General features: G+C 42.1%; 1 protein-coding gene across 1 annotated transcript; it reads right to left on the minus strand.

The window, feature by feature from the left end:
• Positions 1 to 413: 413 nt before the first annotated feature.
• On the minus strand, positions 414 to 15,493 carry SRI (sorcin). Its single transcript, XM_082662205.1, has 8 exons — positions 15,394 to 15,493; positions 14,442 to 14,525; positions 12,304 to 12,373; positions 5,107 to 5,150; positions 4,172 to 4,319; positions 3,809 to 3,922; positions 2,706 to 2,764; positions 414 to 1,501 (listed from the first exon to the last, which is right to left on the minus strand). The coding sequence occupies exons 1-8, from the start codon at positions 15,442 to 15,444 to the stop codon at positions 1,475 to 1,477; spliced, it is 597 nt and encodes a 198-aa protein (XP_082518331.1). The 5' UTR covers positions 15,445 to 15,493; the 3' UTR covers positions 414 to 1,474.
• Positions 15,494 to 16,589: the final 1,096 nt, after the last annotated feature.

The raw sequence follows: 16,589 nt of genomic DNA on the forward strand, positions 1-16,589 counted from the left end.
AGAATATTTGGAAGAGTGGCAGGAAGGGGGAAAATGAGCTCATAATTCTGACTTACAGTGGAAGCCACATCAACATTTTTATATACTCTTTCCAGTCCTTTTACTGTGTATATATGTATTTTTAACATCTTTATTGGAGTATAATTGCTTTACAGTGGTGTGTTAGTTTCTGCTGTATAACAAAGTGAATCAGCTATACATATACATATATCCCCATATCTCCTCCCTCTTGTGTCTCCCTCCCACCCTCCCTACCCCACCCCCCCACCCCCCACCCTCCCTACCCCACCCCCCCACCCCCCCACCCTCCCTACCCCACCCCCCCACCCCCCCACCCTCCCTACCCCACCCCCCCACCCCCCCACCCTCCCTACCCCACCCCCCACCCCGCCCCAGGTGGTCACAAAGCACCGAGCTCCCTGTGCTACGTGGCTGCTTCCCACTAGCTATCTAGTTTACATTTGGTAGTGTATATATGTCCATGCCACTCTCTCACTTCGTCCCAGCTTACACTTCCCCCTCCCTATGTCCTCAAGTCCATTCTCTATGTCTGTACTGTGTATATTTTTTAATGTAAGTGTGAACACATGGCATATCAAAATGGATGTATCACCATTTAAAAATTAGCATCTTCTGATTTTAAAAAGAAAGCACACACATTATAGAAAACCTGGAAAATACTGAACTGCATAAAGGGAATTAGTCACCTAGAATCCCATTAGCCAAAAATAACCACAGTTAGTATTTTCATACATTCCTTTAGTCTTTTCCTATCAATTTTCCTTTTTACATAGTTAAGCTCATAATGTTCAAGATTTTTAAGTATAGTTAGCAAAGGTCTACATGGATGATGACAAGAAGGAACCTGATGACAGGCAGTATTTGCCACTCAAATTATTCAACCAGTTTCCATTTATACAGCCATCAAAATATCTGTAAGCCTTTAAGCTGAGTTAAATTTCCACTCAGGAGATTCCTGACATATATTACCAGGTTTGTTTTTTGGTGGTTGTTTTTTTTGCATCCAAGCGGGTCTAAACCATTTACATGACGAGAATACTCCACACATAAAGCTTTCAATACCACGGAAAAGCCCTTCTAAAAGAGGGACGACAACAGCTGTAGTCTGATGAAAAGGTTTTAGTAGCTTACAATGAAAAATACATAATGTGCCTTAAACAATTTGCAACTTAAATTTACATAAAAGAGGCTTAGCAAGAAAATAAGGCATGATTAACAATGGCTCAAGGAAGTTCTAAATGGTGTTTAACTGACCGGATCTGATATTAATAACATTCCAAAGAATATATTATCAAAACTAAAAACTTGAGTTGTACATAAAGTAATAAACCTTTACAACAGCTGTTAAGGAAAAGTGGCTGTGTAAGTTTGCGCACAATTACTGAAGGCAAAGAGCAAAGGAGAACTCCAGTTGGAATGAATGTGGATTATCTTCATAGGTCTTCCTCCTGACTTAAACACTCATGACGCACTGAATGAACTGAAAGAGAAAAATCAGCGTTACACTGCAGACCTCAGAACACAGAATACACCCTAGCTTATTTTTAGGCAGCTTCCCTTTTGGTATTCTCATTTGAATTGTGGATTAAAAAAAATCCTTTTCAAAATAGGAGTAAATGATGAGTGGAAAGGTTCATTTTTGTTTGTTTGTTTTGTTTTTTTGTGGTACGCGGGCCTCTCACTGCCGTGGCCCCTCCCGTTGCGGAGCACAGGCTCCGACACGCAGGCCCAGCGGCCATGGGTCACGGGGCCCAGCCACTCTGCGGCGGCATGTGGGATCCTCCCGGACCGGGGCACGAACCCGCGTCCCCTGCATCAGCAGGCGGACTCTCAACCGCTGCGCCACCAGGGAAGCCCAAAGGTTCATTTTTTGAAGGAAGCAGTCTAATATAAAACCCAATGGGTTTCTCACATCAAAGCTTCTTACAAGAAGCTCATCTTACCCCAACGCACAAAGAATTATTTAAATTCCAAATAATATCTTACTCTAGACATGGTCATGATCAAAGGCACCTACTTACAAATACAAGTAACAGTACAGTTTATACCATTCTATCCCATGGGGAACTTCAGAACTGCAGTTTTACCCCACTGTTCTACCAGACTGCCTTTAAAAAGGTTTATTCCCTTAAAATCTGCTTTATTAAAATAAATTCTAGTGTGCCAGTATATGGATGCACAGAAACAGAATAGCTGACCCTTCCCTTGCAAATCAGAAACCTCAGTGTAGAAGCATCAGTATTTGCTGTGAAATCTTTGCTTCACCACCAAACACACAGCAGTAGACTCTGCCTTTGCTCTCAGTTTTCTTTCGCATTCTTCCAACACCACTGAGGCCCTGGGCACTGCTAATTCCTGCAGCATTCCTGCAAGGCCGGGCTGATTACCCCTCTTTCAGGGAAAATGGAACTTGGGTCAGGACGTTCAGATATTCCTTAAGTAGCCCTTCTGAGGCCAAAGCCTATGCACTTTCTGCTCTACAGGCCAGCTCTCCGTCCTTGGAAACTGAGTGGGACTGTCACCTGAGAAGTTAATGCACACTGAAGAGAACACACCTTTAAGCAGCAGAAATAAACACATTTACACACAAGCCTTTTTAAAGTGTACTCATAACTGCAGCAACTGCTAAACCGAAAATATGTGCATTTTTGTATTTTGTCAGTTCCAAATTTACTGAGACTTACATCATCATACGGGAAATTCACAACACCTTGCTGAGCAGTATCCCGTCTTCGAAAGCTGTCTGTAAAACACGACAGTAAAATTTATGAGTTTTTTTTAAGCATCTTATCTGAAATTATAATAGTTAATTATGTTGGCACTGGGTTCAAAATGCAGTAACATTTAAATTGTACAACCAGCCAGCATAAACAAAAGATCAAAGCAAAGAAACCAACTGTACCAATACGAATAGATTTAATATGCAACCAAGTAACACAACATGCAGAAGTTGGCCAACTGTCTTTCTCAACATAGAGCTGGAAGGAAACACCTCATCCGAAAGTCAGTAAAAGCTGCACTGACTTCTGAGACCATTCCTTAACTGTGATGGAAGCACAGAATTTCCGACTTCTTAATAACATAGATATTGCTTAATTAGGAAATAGAGGGATGGAGTCCTTAATATGACAAACAGCTGTGATCAGATATTCCACCCATTTGAGCTCTGTCCTATTAAATGAAAAGAATTTACTTTAGTAAGAAAAGCCACCCTCAAATTTGTGTCAGGATGCAAAAAAACCATAAAACCAGATATTAAAAAGGGTAAAAAGCTAAAGAGAGGAACGAAACCAGAAAAAAAAAAATACAAAAGAAAGTAAAAGAATAGAGGGGAGAGAAAAGTAGAGATTATTGATACAGCTACATTTAAGAAGGACATCTGAAAGAGACCACCATTTTAAATCTTTCCAACAGGAGGAAATAGGAAAGAGCTACCAATGGGTAATTTCACTTTTTTCAAGTATTTCACATTCTGGGGAGAAATCACAGAATATTGCTGATACTCTGATCAAAAACGTTATCAGTTAGCTTGTTATGTTTTGAAACATTTTAGTAAAGTTTAGTTAGGATTTTTTTTGGCCACGCCGTTGGCTTGGGGGATCTTAGTTCCCCGACCAAGGATCGAACCTGGGCCCTCAGCAGTGAGAGCATGGAGTCCTCACCACTGGACCACCAGGGAATTTAGTTAGGATTATTTTAACAGCAGATTACTTAGTAATGTGAAAAAAATTTCTGAGAAAAGAGTTATCCTGCCAGACGTGCTTAATAGTGATCTCAAAGGACACACCTGTTAGAGCTCGCAGCTTGACGCAGCAGGCGATGTAATCATCGAAGGTGATCTTTCCATTGGTGCTATATCGTTTTGCAATTGAATTCACAGCCTGGTGACTCAACCTAAATCCTGAAAGGAAGAAAAATCATCCAGCAAAAAATAAATAAATAAATAAATTTTAAAAATCAAGGATTACAAAGAGACTGTTAAAAATAATCAAGCCCCCCCAGATTTTTAGGACTGAGAGGGCTCATTGAAATCATGAATATGCGCTACTTCTACAAATAGAAACCACCTTCATGTAGCACTTAATTTTAGAAATTAAAAAAAAAAATTACTTCTACCAATGAACAGAGAGGTGGAGTCAGTCATACCCACCCATTGTTGTCAGGGCCTTCTGCAATTCCTGGGGATCCACTGTTCCACTCCTGTCGCTGTCAAAACTGATAAAGTGTTGTCTCCAGCCGTTTAGTACAGCCCAGAGTTCTTTAAACTCGCTGAAACCCATTGTGCCTGACATATCTCTCTGAACTGTAATCAAGGATTAGCGCAACTTTATTTTGCAACATTTTGTAATGATTAAATCAAAGATCAAGGATAAGGGAATTTAATATTCTTTCTGCTGAAAAGGTTAAAAATGTTATACATTCTTTTGGACATGATAGGACAAGGGACTAATGATATAATAAAAAGGGCCCATGGAGAAAAAGCTCTGCGTGCCTATTTCCCCTGGGGAAAAAAGATAATTGATACGATGTGATTACAAGGAAATAATGAGGCCATTGTGAGCCACCTGTAACAACCAAACTGGGCTGCACTTTCTGGGTGGCCCAGGCTATGCTGCTTGTCCTTCTGTCCCCGGTCCTCTTTAGCCCTAACACTCCCTTGGTAAGCCCTCCCAGACCCACTGTTTTTACTTTTGGAAAATGAGGTGGGATGAAAGAACCATACCATCAGCACTGGCTAAACTAGTTTAAGAACTGTGATGTGAAAAATCCCATTGCTTGAAGGCCAGGTTTGAATCATGCAGGGCAATCGATGTCACGGTGAAAAAGCCTCCCTGACTGCTCCGGTTTCTATACTTGTCTTTGATGCTTCCTCAAATTCTTAAATAACGAATGGTCTACTTACTAAACTTCCTTCCTTTTTCACACCAAATACCATCTTGAAAGCTAATGATTTCGGAAAACTTTTTTGTGGTCATTTGTCACTTTGTGTTTACCGGGTATTAATCCTTAGATGAATTCCTTCAGGAAGGATTTTTTTTTTTATCCAGAAAAAATACTCTAGGCCACAATCAAGGTAAAGGATACATCCAGCATTGAAACCATAAGCCGGCAAGTCTCCAGGTTAAAAGCTGTTAAATCAAGAAAAGTACATACACATTAATACAATTTCAAAAATTCACATTACATTGGATACATTCAAATTAATTAGGAATGTGATCATTTATACACTTTTATTTTTATATGCTGCTCAATCTACATGGAACTAAATTCATGGAGCTTTGAAGTAGATTTTTTTTTTTCCAGCTAGATAGGATTCCTTCCAGGACCCAAATTTGATTTTAACAACTTTAACAGAAATCTTTTAAAAAAGTTTTGCATCGTACTGTTAATATTTTTAGGTGTGATTTATGGTTTTGAAATTGGGGGAAAAATGTGTCCTTGTCTTTAAGAAAAGTATACACTGAAGTTATCTGTAGGTGGAATAAATGTTAAGAGATCTGGAATTTGCTTTAAAAGAACATGGGCAGGATTACAGATAAAACAGGAATGGCGACACATTGATAACTGTTGAAGCTGAGTGATGGGTATACAGGAGTTCACTGTATAATTACCTCTATTTTTGGATAAGCTTAAACTTTTCTATAACATAGTTTTTAAAAAGTATTATATTCTTTCTTGCCTTTGAAACTGTAATATAGTGAGTTCAATTCACCATAATGAACCACAGTGTATTATCCACCATGGTGAATGGGAGGGTTAGTCTGCTTTGTTCCTACTCACAGTTGACTCTAGCTGGTTTTGCTAGTTCTGGAGTCTGATCATTTGTTTTTCTTTCTTTTCCCTTTAATGTCAGACACTGAATGGTCACTTCCTACCCCAACCAGCGTATGGCCTCTTTTCATAGACAATAAGATAAATACGCTTGCTAGAATTGTGTGTTAAACAAGAGCGTTCTGGACTAAGACCTGATGACCCACTTAGTGATGGCCACTGTTCAGAAACCTTTTTAGTTTACTTACAGTTCAAGGGTGTTCTGAGGGCATTTCCATACCTCACTTAGACAACCAAACTAGAATACACTTATTGGTTAATGGCCTACTGGTACTCTAAGCATTAACAAATTAAAAATAAAGAATTCCTTGCACCTTACCAATGACTTTGAGGAAGTGTTCTGAGGTACAAAGAAGCGGTAAAACTAGGAAGAAGTGACAATGGTCACGTGGGCAAAGCTAGCATAAATTTGACAAGTTTGTTAAGAGGCACACAGAATTAACATTTTTTACAGCTGTCACTAGCTTCATTTTTATCTCTAACAAAAGTGAATTTAAAACAACTAAGCTAACTCTTATTACTGTAATGTCTCCAAACATTACAAACTATAGGTTTTCTACTTTTAACAGATTCCTCTGTTTGGCATATCCTGGAACCCTGAAATAAAAGGTTGGGAACTGTTTCTATTTTGGTCCTTCAACCTCCATCTGATCCACAGAGACAGTTCTCTGAGGTGAGAGGAGGCAACACTTTTCTACTCTTTTAAGAAAGAGTTGGTTGGTTCTTCATTCTGATTTTTAAGTTGTGTGGAGGTATGAAGTCTCTCTAGTGGAGACCAGAGGTTCTCAAACCTGGGTGCTTATCAGAATCACCCAGAGGCTTTAAAAGATCCTGACACCTGGGCTGCACCACAGAACAAATATTATTATTTTTTCAGCTTTATTGAGATATTATTGACATATGACATTGTGTAAGTTTAAGGTGTACATTGTAATGATTTTCTATATGTATATACTGCAAAATGATTACCATAATAAGGTTAATTAACACATCCATCACCTCACATAGCTACCTTTTGTGTGTGTGGTGAGAAGTTTTAAGATGTACTCTCAAAAACTTTTGTTAAGTATATTCACCACCACCACAGAACAATTAAATCAGAATCTGACTATGGGACTCAGGCATTAGTTTTTTTTTTTTCTTTTTTAAAAGCTTCTCAGATGATTCTAGTGAGTAGTCAAGATTGAGACCACTCTTCTACTCCAAGTGTGATTCCTGGACTAGCTGTTATTAATATCACCTGGGAGCTTTTGTTCTTTTTTCTTTTCCTTTTTCTTTTTGTGGTTTGATGGTGTATGGTCAGGCCACTCAAGATGGCTCTTCTCTTGCTCTCTGTACATCCTCTGCCCGACCAGGGCCTGTGTCACCTATACCCTACGCACAGAACTGACCTTCCTACGTACTTGCCATGGGCCCCAGCTGGTGACAGTTCTTATCAAAGGGGCAGTGAGTGCCCCTCTGCTGGCTTCCCTGGTAACGAACGAACCCACCTGAGGTAACCCCGCCTTATAACTGGCAGTCTCCCCTTCCCCTCTGGAGTGAAGCCTGCTGCCATGTCCTGCCCACCTTCTGCTGCACACGGTGGGGTGTTGCTCCAGGACCTTGCTTCAGATGTATAAGCTCCCCCATCCATTAAACCACTGATGTCTCTGTGGCTGACTCTGGGCTCTTTCTTTGGTCTTAAAACTGGGCAAGTGCAGGCCTTGTAACAGATGGTTTTCTTTTGTATTATGCTTGTGTTAGTTCTTTTTGGTTTTTATGAATCTACTGTATGTTTCTGATTTGTGGTTACCCTGTTTTTCAAGTTATGTTAACCCACTACTATATCTAGTTTCTTTAGACTGATAGTCATATAGGCTCAAATACATTCTGAAAAAAAAAGAACACATTTTCTTACTGTCCTCCCCCACATTTTATGATTTTGATGTCCTCTTTTACATCTTCATGTTTATCCTTTTGCTGTTCTTTGTAGTTATCATCGCTTTAAAAACTATTTTTTGGATTTTTTTTTTTAATCTGGATACTGGCTTATTTAAATGATTTACTTTCCAATTGTGCTTTTCTCTTTCCTATAGATTCTTGCTTCTTTTCTATTTAGAGAAGACCTTTCAATATATCTTTCAGGATATGTTTTGTATTGCTGTATTCTTTTAGTTTTTGTCTGTCTGAGAAATCCTTTCTCTCTCATACTCTAAATAATAATCTTGCTGGGTAGAGTATCCTAGTTTGCAGGTTTTTCCCTTTCAAGACTTTGAATATATCATGCCACTCCCTTCCAGCCTGCAAAGCTTCTGTAGAGAAATCAGCAGATAGCCTTATGGGTGTTCCCTTGTAATTAACTCTTTGTTTTTCCTCACCTGGGAGCTTTTAGAACTGCAGCATCTCAGCCCTTAACATAAACCAACAAAATCAGAATCTGCGCTTTTAACAAGATCCCCAGGGGATATATGTTCACATTAAAGCAGCTGGTTCAACCTGGACCAGCAGGCCCGGAAACCTGTTTAGAGATGCAAATTCTCAGGTCTCACCCCAGATCCTAATGAGAAATGCTAGAGCAGGGCCCGGCAATTTGCTAAAACCAGAGCAGGGCCCTGGTTTTAGCAAACGTTCCAGGTGATGCTGCAGCTGCTGCAGTGTAAGGACTACTACTCCAGAGGGCCTGACACCACAGGACAGGTCCAACTGTGTTTGGATGTAAAGCGAGGCTTTTGGCGGCCAGGAAGCAGCCAGTCCCTGTCTCCCAGGTCTATGAATGACACCATGACCCACTCAGCCCCCTGAGCCAGAAACCTGGGAAAGTCCACAATTCCCTCTCCCTTGACATTTGATCACCTTCCGAACAGCCTTAGGATCCATCCAACTCCAGTCCCACTGTCCTATCCCCAGTGTAGTCAGCACTTCTCTCATCTGTTTGACTCCAAGGGCCACCTAACTGGTATCCCTGACTCTCCACGTTCCCCATACCCATACTCCCCAATTTGGTCGTACAGCCAGGGAAATAGGTGCTCTTCTACTTAAGACCTAGTGGAGGTGTTCCACTGCCCTCAGGATAAAGTCCAAACACCTTAATTGGCATATAAGGTCATACACTTATTTTCTCAGTTCAGCTCCTTTCCTACTGTTCATTCAACCTCATAAGCTACCTCTGGTCAATTTCTCTCAGTTCCTTGATTGAACCATCCTCCCTCTCATCTCTGGGTACACACTGTTCTATCTGTCCGGAACACAGCTTCCCTACCTCACTCACTTCTTGGTCTGCATCATTTCTGCTCAACTTTCATTTCTCCTCAGTTGAGGTATTGATTCTGCAAGGAAAACTTTCCGGATCTCTGTCTGGGCTACTGGCCCCTCTGATGTGACCCCACAGCTTACAGTAAAAGGTAAACCCTTTACCTACCCCAGTGCTTTTCACCGTGTTCCCCAGGCACTGTTGGCGCTTGCAGACCCCAGCACCTACCACGTGGTAGGTGTCCATTAGAATGTGTTGGTTGGCCAAATGAATGAACACGTGAGACTGAATTCTCATCCCTATGTAGGAAGCTGTATACCCCTCTCAAAGAGCCTAAGGAGGATATGGTTTTTAAATGGACTCTTCTGATTTTCACTGATACTTAAAAGTAATGTATAATCCCTTAGGTAAATATCAATCTTTCTTAAGTCAAAATGCAAATATGGGTATATGATTTTTCTATTTTAGGAAGTCTTCTATACTCATTAATTCATCAAATGCCTATTAAATGTTCATTATGTGCAGGGCTCAGGGTACCAGGGACATTGGAGATACAAACGTGACACTAGAACCTGGCCCAGCTGACAGTCTAAAATTAAAGATAAGTCATGTGCACAAGGTAGAGGATGGTAAGCCATAATGGAGGCACCAAAAACTACCAGATGTTGAGGAGAGGCTCCTTCTTGGTAAGAAAGACTTCGTAGAAGCAGCAGCATTTAAGCCAAATTTTGAACAACAGAAAAGATTTGGGACATCTGGTGACAGCCATGTAGAGCTAGGGGCCTGCATAAGCAAAGAGAGAAGCAGTGAAGTCCGGAAAGGAAAGGGGAGAAATTACCGTTAGATGAGGCTGCATCACTGAGGAGACTGAATTCCTGGGAGGCTGTCTAGCTTTTGTTTTATATGGGCACCATGGAGCTACTCAGGATTTTTAGAGGAGGAGAGTAAAAGGTTAGAGCTCTTTGCCAGGGAGAACAGAAATCTGGTCCTCTTTTGTGAGAGGACTGAGAAGGGAGGGAATGAGGTAGGCAGTGAACAAAACAGAAAAGTCACCATTCTGGGCTGTTCCAATGAGTTAGAACACTGACATCTAGTAAGTTTGGGTGAGGAGAATTCTTGTTCAATTTTAATAGTATTTTTTTCCCCCAGAAAGAGCTTTCACTAATGCTAATCCTATTTTAAATAATTTCAAAAGAATTTTTGTTATAATTTTATCTTGACTCTCTATCTCCTTTCTCCTGTTCATTCTGCTAAAATACCTCAAACAACTTTTCTTCTAGTGGAAATCCACAACGTAACAGACCTAGCAGGAAAATCCCACCTGCAGTTGTTTCTCTCAACCTTACCACAGAGGAACAACTACTACACTCGAGGAAAAAAGAGCAACTTCCCTCATCAGCGCCACCTCTAGGCATGACTGCTCCCTCTTAAACTGGTTAAGAAGGTGCCACGGGTTTCTCTATCCCCACTGCCACCCCTAGCGCCCGTCCGCACTTTCTGGCTTGGAAGCTGGGTTGAAAAGACCAATGGCTGTATAACTTCTGCATTACAACACTCACTCTGACATCTCACAACCAAGATGGTTTTGTGGTTCATTACAGCCTCCATAACCAGATGACAGCAAGCAAATTAATTCAGTCACATGATCCAGATGATTCAGGATATGTCTTTTCTATAACTCAGTGATCTAAGATCTTTAGTAAATGCAGCTTTCGCAAATGAAATTTTTAAAAGGACTGCTCTCCAAGGATATACTGCCCACTTTGTTCGTTGAAAACCAGCCACACCTCTTCTACTGAAAGGGTGTAGATAATAGTCTATGTTGTGACTTGTCTCACTTCTGTAAACCCTGCTATTAGACCTTCTTTGTTCACCAGCTCCAATTGCTTGAGGTTAACAACTAATGATTTAAATGTATTGCCTACAATAGTTAAAAAAAAAAAAATTCCCTAATCTAGAAAAGGGCTTCTTTTGTTTAGGACCAGGGTAGATGACAGAAATGCAAAAGTTCCTCTTTTGTATTAATTCCCACAACTAGGAAATGTTAATTGGATACTGAAGTCGTAAAACAAAGGATGATAAAAATGGATATGCAAATAGTTTAAAAAGAGAGCCACCTAGTAACTGTGCCATATCAAACAGTCAAAAATGGCCACTACGGGTCCTCAATTGTGAATTCTAGTTTGAGTGTTGTTTTTTTTTTTTTCTTAAGGGATCTTAGTTCCCAAACAGGGATCAAACCCGGGGCCATCGCAGTGAAAGCACCGAGTCCTAACCACTGGACAGCCAGGGAATTCCCTAGTTTGAGTGTTTTAATTCACAGCTTACTGGGAAGTTGAGTCTTCGATCTGATGTTCTGTCTCAATTAACAACTGGCAGAGAAGTTGGTAGGTCATGTACATTAGCCAAGACACTATTCTCTATCATGGTCAAGACATGATTTGAAGAGAAGCATGTGGCATGTGTGGGATGCAGCATCTTGGCAGGAGTTCCCTCTCTGCAGCTCATGCAGAGTCAAAAGGCAGGAAGCAGGTGTAAGTACAGGGGCAGTCTGTGAGGAACTGGGGGGTGGCAGGAAGGAGGATTACTGTAAAGAGTTTAGAAATTAGGAAGGGCACGTCTTACTTAGCCTGATGTAGAAAGAGGAAAGACCTAGGGGATGTCAAGGTGAGCGTTCATGCTGCCAGGAGTTGAGACCAGGAGTGCAGAACTGGCTCCCTGAGGACTAGGGGTTGGGGACCAGGCACCGGGGAAAAGGGAGGGTAGGACCAACTACTCAGAACTAGGCATGCAGGACAGGCCACTCAAAGCCCTAAGTGCCACCAGGCTCAGAGACAGAATAAGCTCTTGGCAAATAGTCAGCAGTGAATGTTAGCTCCTATCATTAACAACACCTGACCTGGTGGATTTCATTTCAGCACCTTACCTCATTTTCTGAGGAGGCCATACAGACTGTCATTGGTGTGAACGGTTCCAGATACATGGAACCCAAATCCAAGAAACCCACGAAATCGGTGGGTAGTGTGGAATGATTCAGTAAGAACTGTTTTCAAATTAACATTTTAAAATACAAAAGAACCAACCGAATTCAGCTTTTGAAATTCTTAACTTTGCTGGATCAGAAAAGCTCAGATTCCTTGAAGGCTATAATAATCACAAGTAACATCTGAAATATGAAATACAAGAGTACTTCTAGAGACACTTTGGGGCTCCTAACTTACGTTTGTATCCTCCAGCAATGCCCGACTGTGTCAGGCATCTCTGCAATTCATCAGCATCTATTTGTCCATCCTTTAAAAAAAAAAAATAGGAAAAGGAATCACAATCGTGATTTGTACTTTCTAGTTCTTTACATTCAGTATTCAGTGTAGCAATAATGGTAAAGAAAATGAATATTATCATGCATGAGACTTTTTTAAAGGGATGCCTGCTAAAAGTAGGCGTTCTTTTTCCTCACTCTACTTCCCATAACAATTTAATTACAGAAAGAAAGACAAATTGTTAGGGCCTCTTCCACAAATGTATAATTAGGACCATAAACAAAAAATACATTTCTTAATACCTTAGGTAAAGTGGGCATTCAATGTCAGGCTTTATTTTAAATAATCATTACACAAGAATTAACCAAGTCTGAAAGCTGCTTACACCTATACTTTAGAGGAAATGATGAAAAGGTATTGGTAGTACTAAATTCCCGAATTAGACTTGGCATAAATGTTCTCAAGTATAAGATTCCTCTTTTAATAAAACAGTGAGGTGAATTCAGTTTCTTCCACTGAGACATGAATAAAACTAGTTTCTGTCTTGAACTACTCTCAGTCTGAGCTAGGAATCTGCCAAAGCAAGCATTTTAAAATTATTTATGTAGTTGATTAAAAGTCTTATTACTCTTTCTAGCTTTTTTTTGTCAGGGTGTGTGGAGAGCAGGGTACACAGATGACATCAGTAAATGAAAAGTCTGGTTCCCACAGAAAGCGTCCTCTGTGATCACCTTTGCTTATGATGTGATGAACTGTTTTTTTTTTTGGATCATGATTATACCTGGGAGACAGAGGTTCCCCGTGCTTATTCACTGGCTGACCTAGGTCAGAATTAGATACATGTTATTTACAGGGATTTTAAAATAAAATACCTCAATCCTCAAGTCCATGACTATTATATATTCTAGACGAGGGGCATGATCAATAATGTGAAAAACGATGGGCATGCTGCTGCAGGCCAGGGCTGCTGAAAGCTAAGCAGGGGGGGTCACTTACATGGCTGCAGGCACAGGCAATCTAAGAATAAGGAGTCTTGAGCTTTGCCGTGTCTTGTGGTTTCAAAGATACTGATCACTAACAGATGAAGCAGATACTTAAGGGGCAGCTCTTTCAGTTTTAGACTCAATTTTCCAGTGTTTCTCAAATGGTATTTCTTAGAGTGCTATTCTAAAAGGTGGCTGTAATTCCATAATAGTCTAAGGCATTTTCACATTCAGATCGTGTTATTTCTAGCTTTTGATCAAAACAAAGCTAAGTTGAATTCATAAGCACAGACACCCCCTCTGGACATGTTTGGGTTATACCAACAGTATATTTACCATATACATTCACTGACCTGGGAGCTGGGGAAGGGGCCTCCCTCAAGATGCACTACCGCCTGTCATATGACTTAGAATGTAAAGAAGTGAATGGTCTTGGGGTGCTGACCTTAATTCTCTCTCTGGGTCAACAGACCACAACAACACCTGATAAGGACATGAAAGATGTGACCTGGTAACAGCATCTGCATCAAAGAGGAACTAAACTGTTCAGAAGATTAACTTCCTGATAGTAAGAAGAATATAGTACCTTTCTTATTTTGAAGCTGGTGGGTTTTTACCATACATACCTATTTCCTAAGGGGGTAACTGATTAACAATCAAACTCTACCCAGAGGAAGTGTCCCCTAGAATCTGGCTACAGAATTACTAGTACCACATGCTTTTAATTGTACAAAGAAGGGTTTAACGTTCAGCAGATCTGGTATTTCTTCTCTGGAAACCACTATGGACCCTGACAATTCAGTTCTAAAGACATCTTTCTACCTTACATATCTTCAAAGCACATTTATACTAGCCTGTTCTGTTGAATCTGACCCTAATTCAATCACAAGTTTAGTTCTGAAAGTAACATAAACACGAGTAACCCTTTGTCCTTATTTGTTCTGAATATTCAAAAATAAGTAACTGCCTGTGAACTTCTCTTTTTTTTTTTTTTTTCTTGTGCGGAAGCAAAGGAATTCTTTTCCAGAGGAAAGGCTGTTTTTCTGTGCCACTCGAACTAAGGTTAATACAAATGTAGAATCTGACAGTCCTTTAATGTTAAAGGGAAAAGCTAACCTGTCCAGCTACAGCAGCAAAGTAACCATACAGCGGATCCTGAGTTTGTCCGGGAAACGCAGGCCCTCCGGGAGCCCCTCCATACTGTAAGACAGGAAACAAATGCATCATTCCGCTGACCAAGTTTTATTCTTTCACCACTGAGTGCCTCATGCAAAGCCAGGCAATTGCCAGGCCTTCGCTGTCAGTCGTTTGCCACCCGGAATTCTCTACCTGCAATCACTCCTCCCCTTTCTCCCATTCTCACCCCGTTATAATTTAAAAACCGGCAGCTAGCATCAAAATGAGTAGTCTTGACAGTGACATCAGTGTAAGTGAAGCAACTTTACAAACCCCCATTAACCCGCAGGCTACTGAGATAAACGCAACCTGGGCATGCAACTTACATTTTTCTAGCGTTTACGGTATTTTTAAAGCGTTTTGAAACAGGTGTAGCCTCGGGAGGGGTGAGGTGTGTCAAGGCGAGGGAACTTTCTCTTTTGGAAACAGTTCCCACGACGACGCGCATCCCTGACGCAGGGCGAGGCGGCCTTCCTCCCGGAGGTCTTTGACTCTAACGGACTTTCCCTGACTTTCCTGTTTTTCCCACTTTCTTTCAGAGAGGGAGAAGTGAACGGCAGGACCATTCTAGATTAAAATGGCTGTTGCTCTCAGGGAAGGCGGAGAGGAAGGCAACACCCCATGTGCACGATTTCACGCCGCGGATCCGGGAGTCACAGGGTGGGCTTCTTGGGTCAAAACCACCCGCGCCCCGGCCCCGCGCAGCCAGCCGAGGGGAGAAGGGACAGAGGGAAAGAGGGCGCTGAGACAGAGGCCGGTCGGCAGGGGCCTGGGGAGAGGCGGCTGGCAGGGCGGGGGCGCCCGGGAGCCGCCCCGGCGGAGTCGCCACGTGTGGCCTCTCGGCGCCCCCGGCGTCCAGGGGTCGCACCCCGGCCGCGAGAGCAGCACTCACCCCGCCTGCGTAGTAGCCGCCGCCGGCGCCAGGGTGCCCGGGGTACGCCATGCTGCCCTCTGTGCCTCTGTGCCTCTGTGCCTCAGCCCTGCGCCTCCCGCCTCCCCGCCGCGGCCGCCTCGGGCCGCACCACCGGAGCCCACGGGGGACGCGCTTCAGGCCCGCCGGCCCTGCCTGGCTCCATTTCCGGCCCCTCGCCCCTTCCTGCGCTCCGCCCGGTCTTTGGTGTTTTATGTACTCAGGCCCTGATGAATCGGAGGTCCGGTAAGTGACTTCAGACCTGCGATACAATTCGCACCTGGGACTGTCCTCCCTTCGAAACGAATGGCACGTTCCGACACTAACCCAGTTCCCGGGGTATTCTTTTTCTCTTCCTGCTTGGACATCTTCTGTTACGCTTTTTATTTTAAATAACTTTACTGGACAGGCCTACGGGCTCTAAGCAGAGTGCGGTATTGGGGGAAGGGGCTGAAGGCTTTAGGGCAGCTCTTAGATGCTTCCGGGGAAAGGAGACCTCGTCGAAAAATCAAAATTTGAAAGCGCCCTCGGGAAACTGGAATAAACTCGAGGAACAGAGGGCGGGGGAGCGTTGGCTGACGGTTGCACTTATCACTGAACAATAAGGGCGTGTTTCCTTTCTAGGGGATACTGTCATCTCCTGGCTAAGCTGGGTGTGAGTAGGCTGTGGCCTGGGGAGTATAGAGAGCATTTACTGGGCAGGGCAGCCTCTGCCAGATTGTTATTAGAAATTGAGTTGTTTGAATTATCTGGATGATTTAGGCAAAACAATCCCATTCTCCAAAATTACTCAGCTGCTTTTTATGCAAGAAAAGTTTAGCGCAAGCTGAGAGTGTGCTGGTAAATATTCAGGAGGGTGAGAGAGCTGGAACTTGGAACTTGACTCAGTTGATTCAGGAAACGGTTTTCTTTACTTCGCACAGTTTTCTTTTTCACCTAAACAGTTTGAAGCAATTCAGATGTGAGATTTTTGTTTGGTTTTGTTTCATGTAATTTCAGTCACGCAGAATGTTTTTCTGAATTTTAACGTTTTAAGAAATGCAATAACGAGCAAGATTCGCAGTATTTGCTATGGAGGTTGCACAGAAAAATTGAATGAGTCATGAACATTTAACAAATATTGGAGCACCCGCTGTGCGAGGTACTGTGCTTGTTCACCGTGGTGGACCGAGTTCCTC

The sequence above is a fragment of the Grampus griseus genome, assembly GCF_964374135.1.
Source record: "Grampus griseus genome assembly, chromosome: 9".
Lineage (NCBI taxonomy): Eukaryota > Metazoa > Chordata > Mammalia > Artiodactyla > Delphinidae > Grampus > Grampus griseus.

Bases quoted from the DNA above. Each gene is read 5' to 3' on its own strand.
- SRI (XM_082662205.1), bottom strand. From the start codon at position 15,444: ATGGCGTACCCCGGGCACCCTGGCGCCGGCGGCGGCTACTACGCAGGC. The intron at 12,374-14,441 runs GTTAGCTTTTCC...TTTTTTTTAAAG, and splicing joins TTGCTGCTGTAGCTGGACAG to GATGGACAAATAGATGCTGA. The intron at 2,765-3,808 runs GTGTGTCCTTTG...CGTGTTTTACAG, and splicing joins CAAGCTGCGAGCTCTAACAG to ACAGCTTTCGAAGACGGGAT.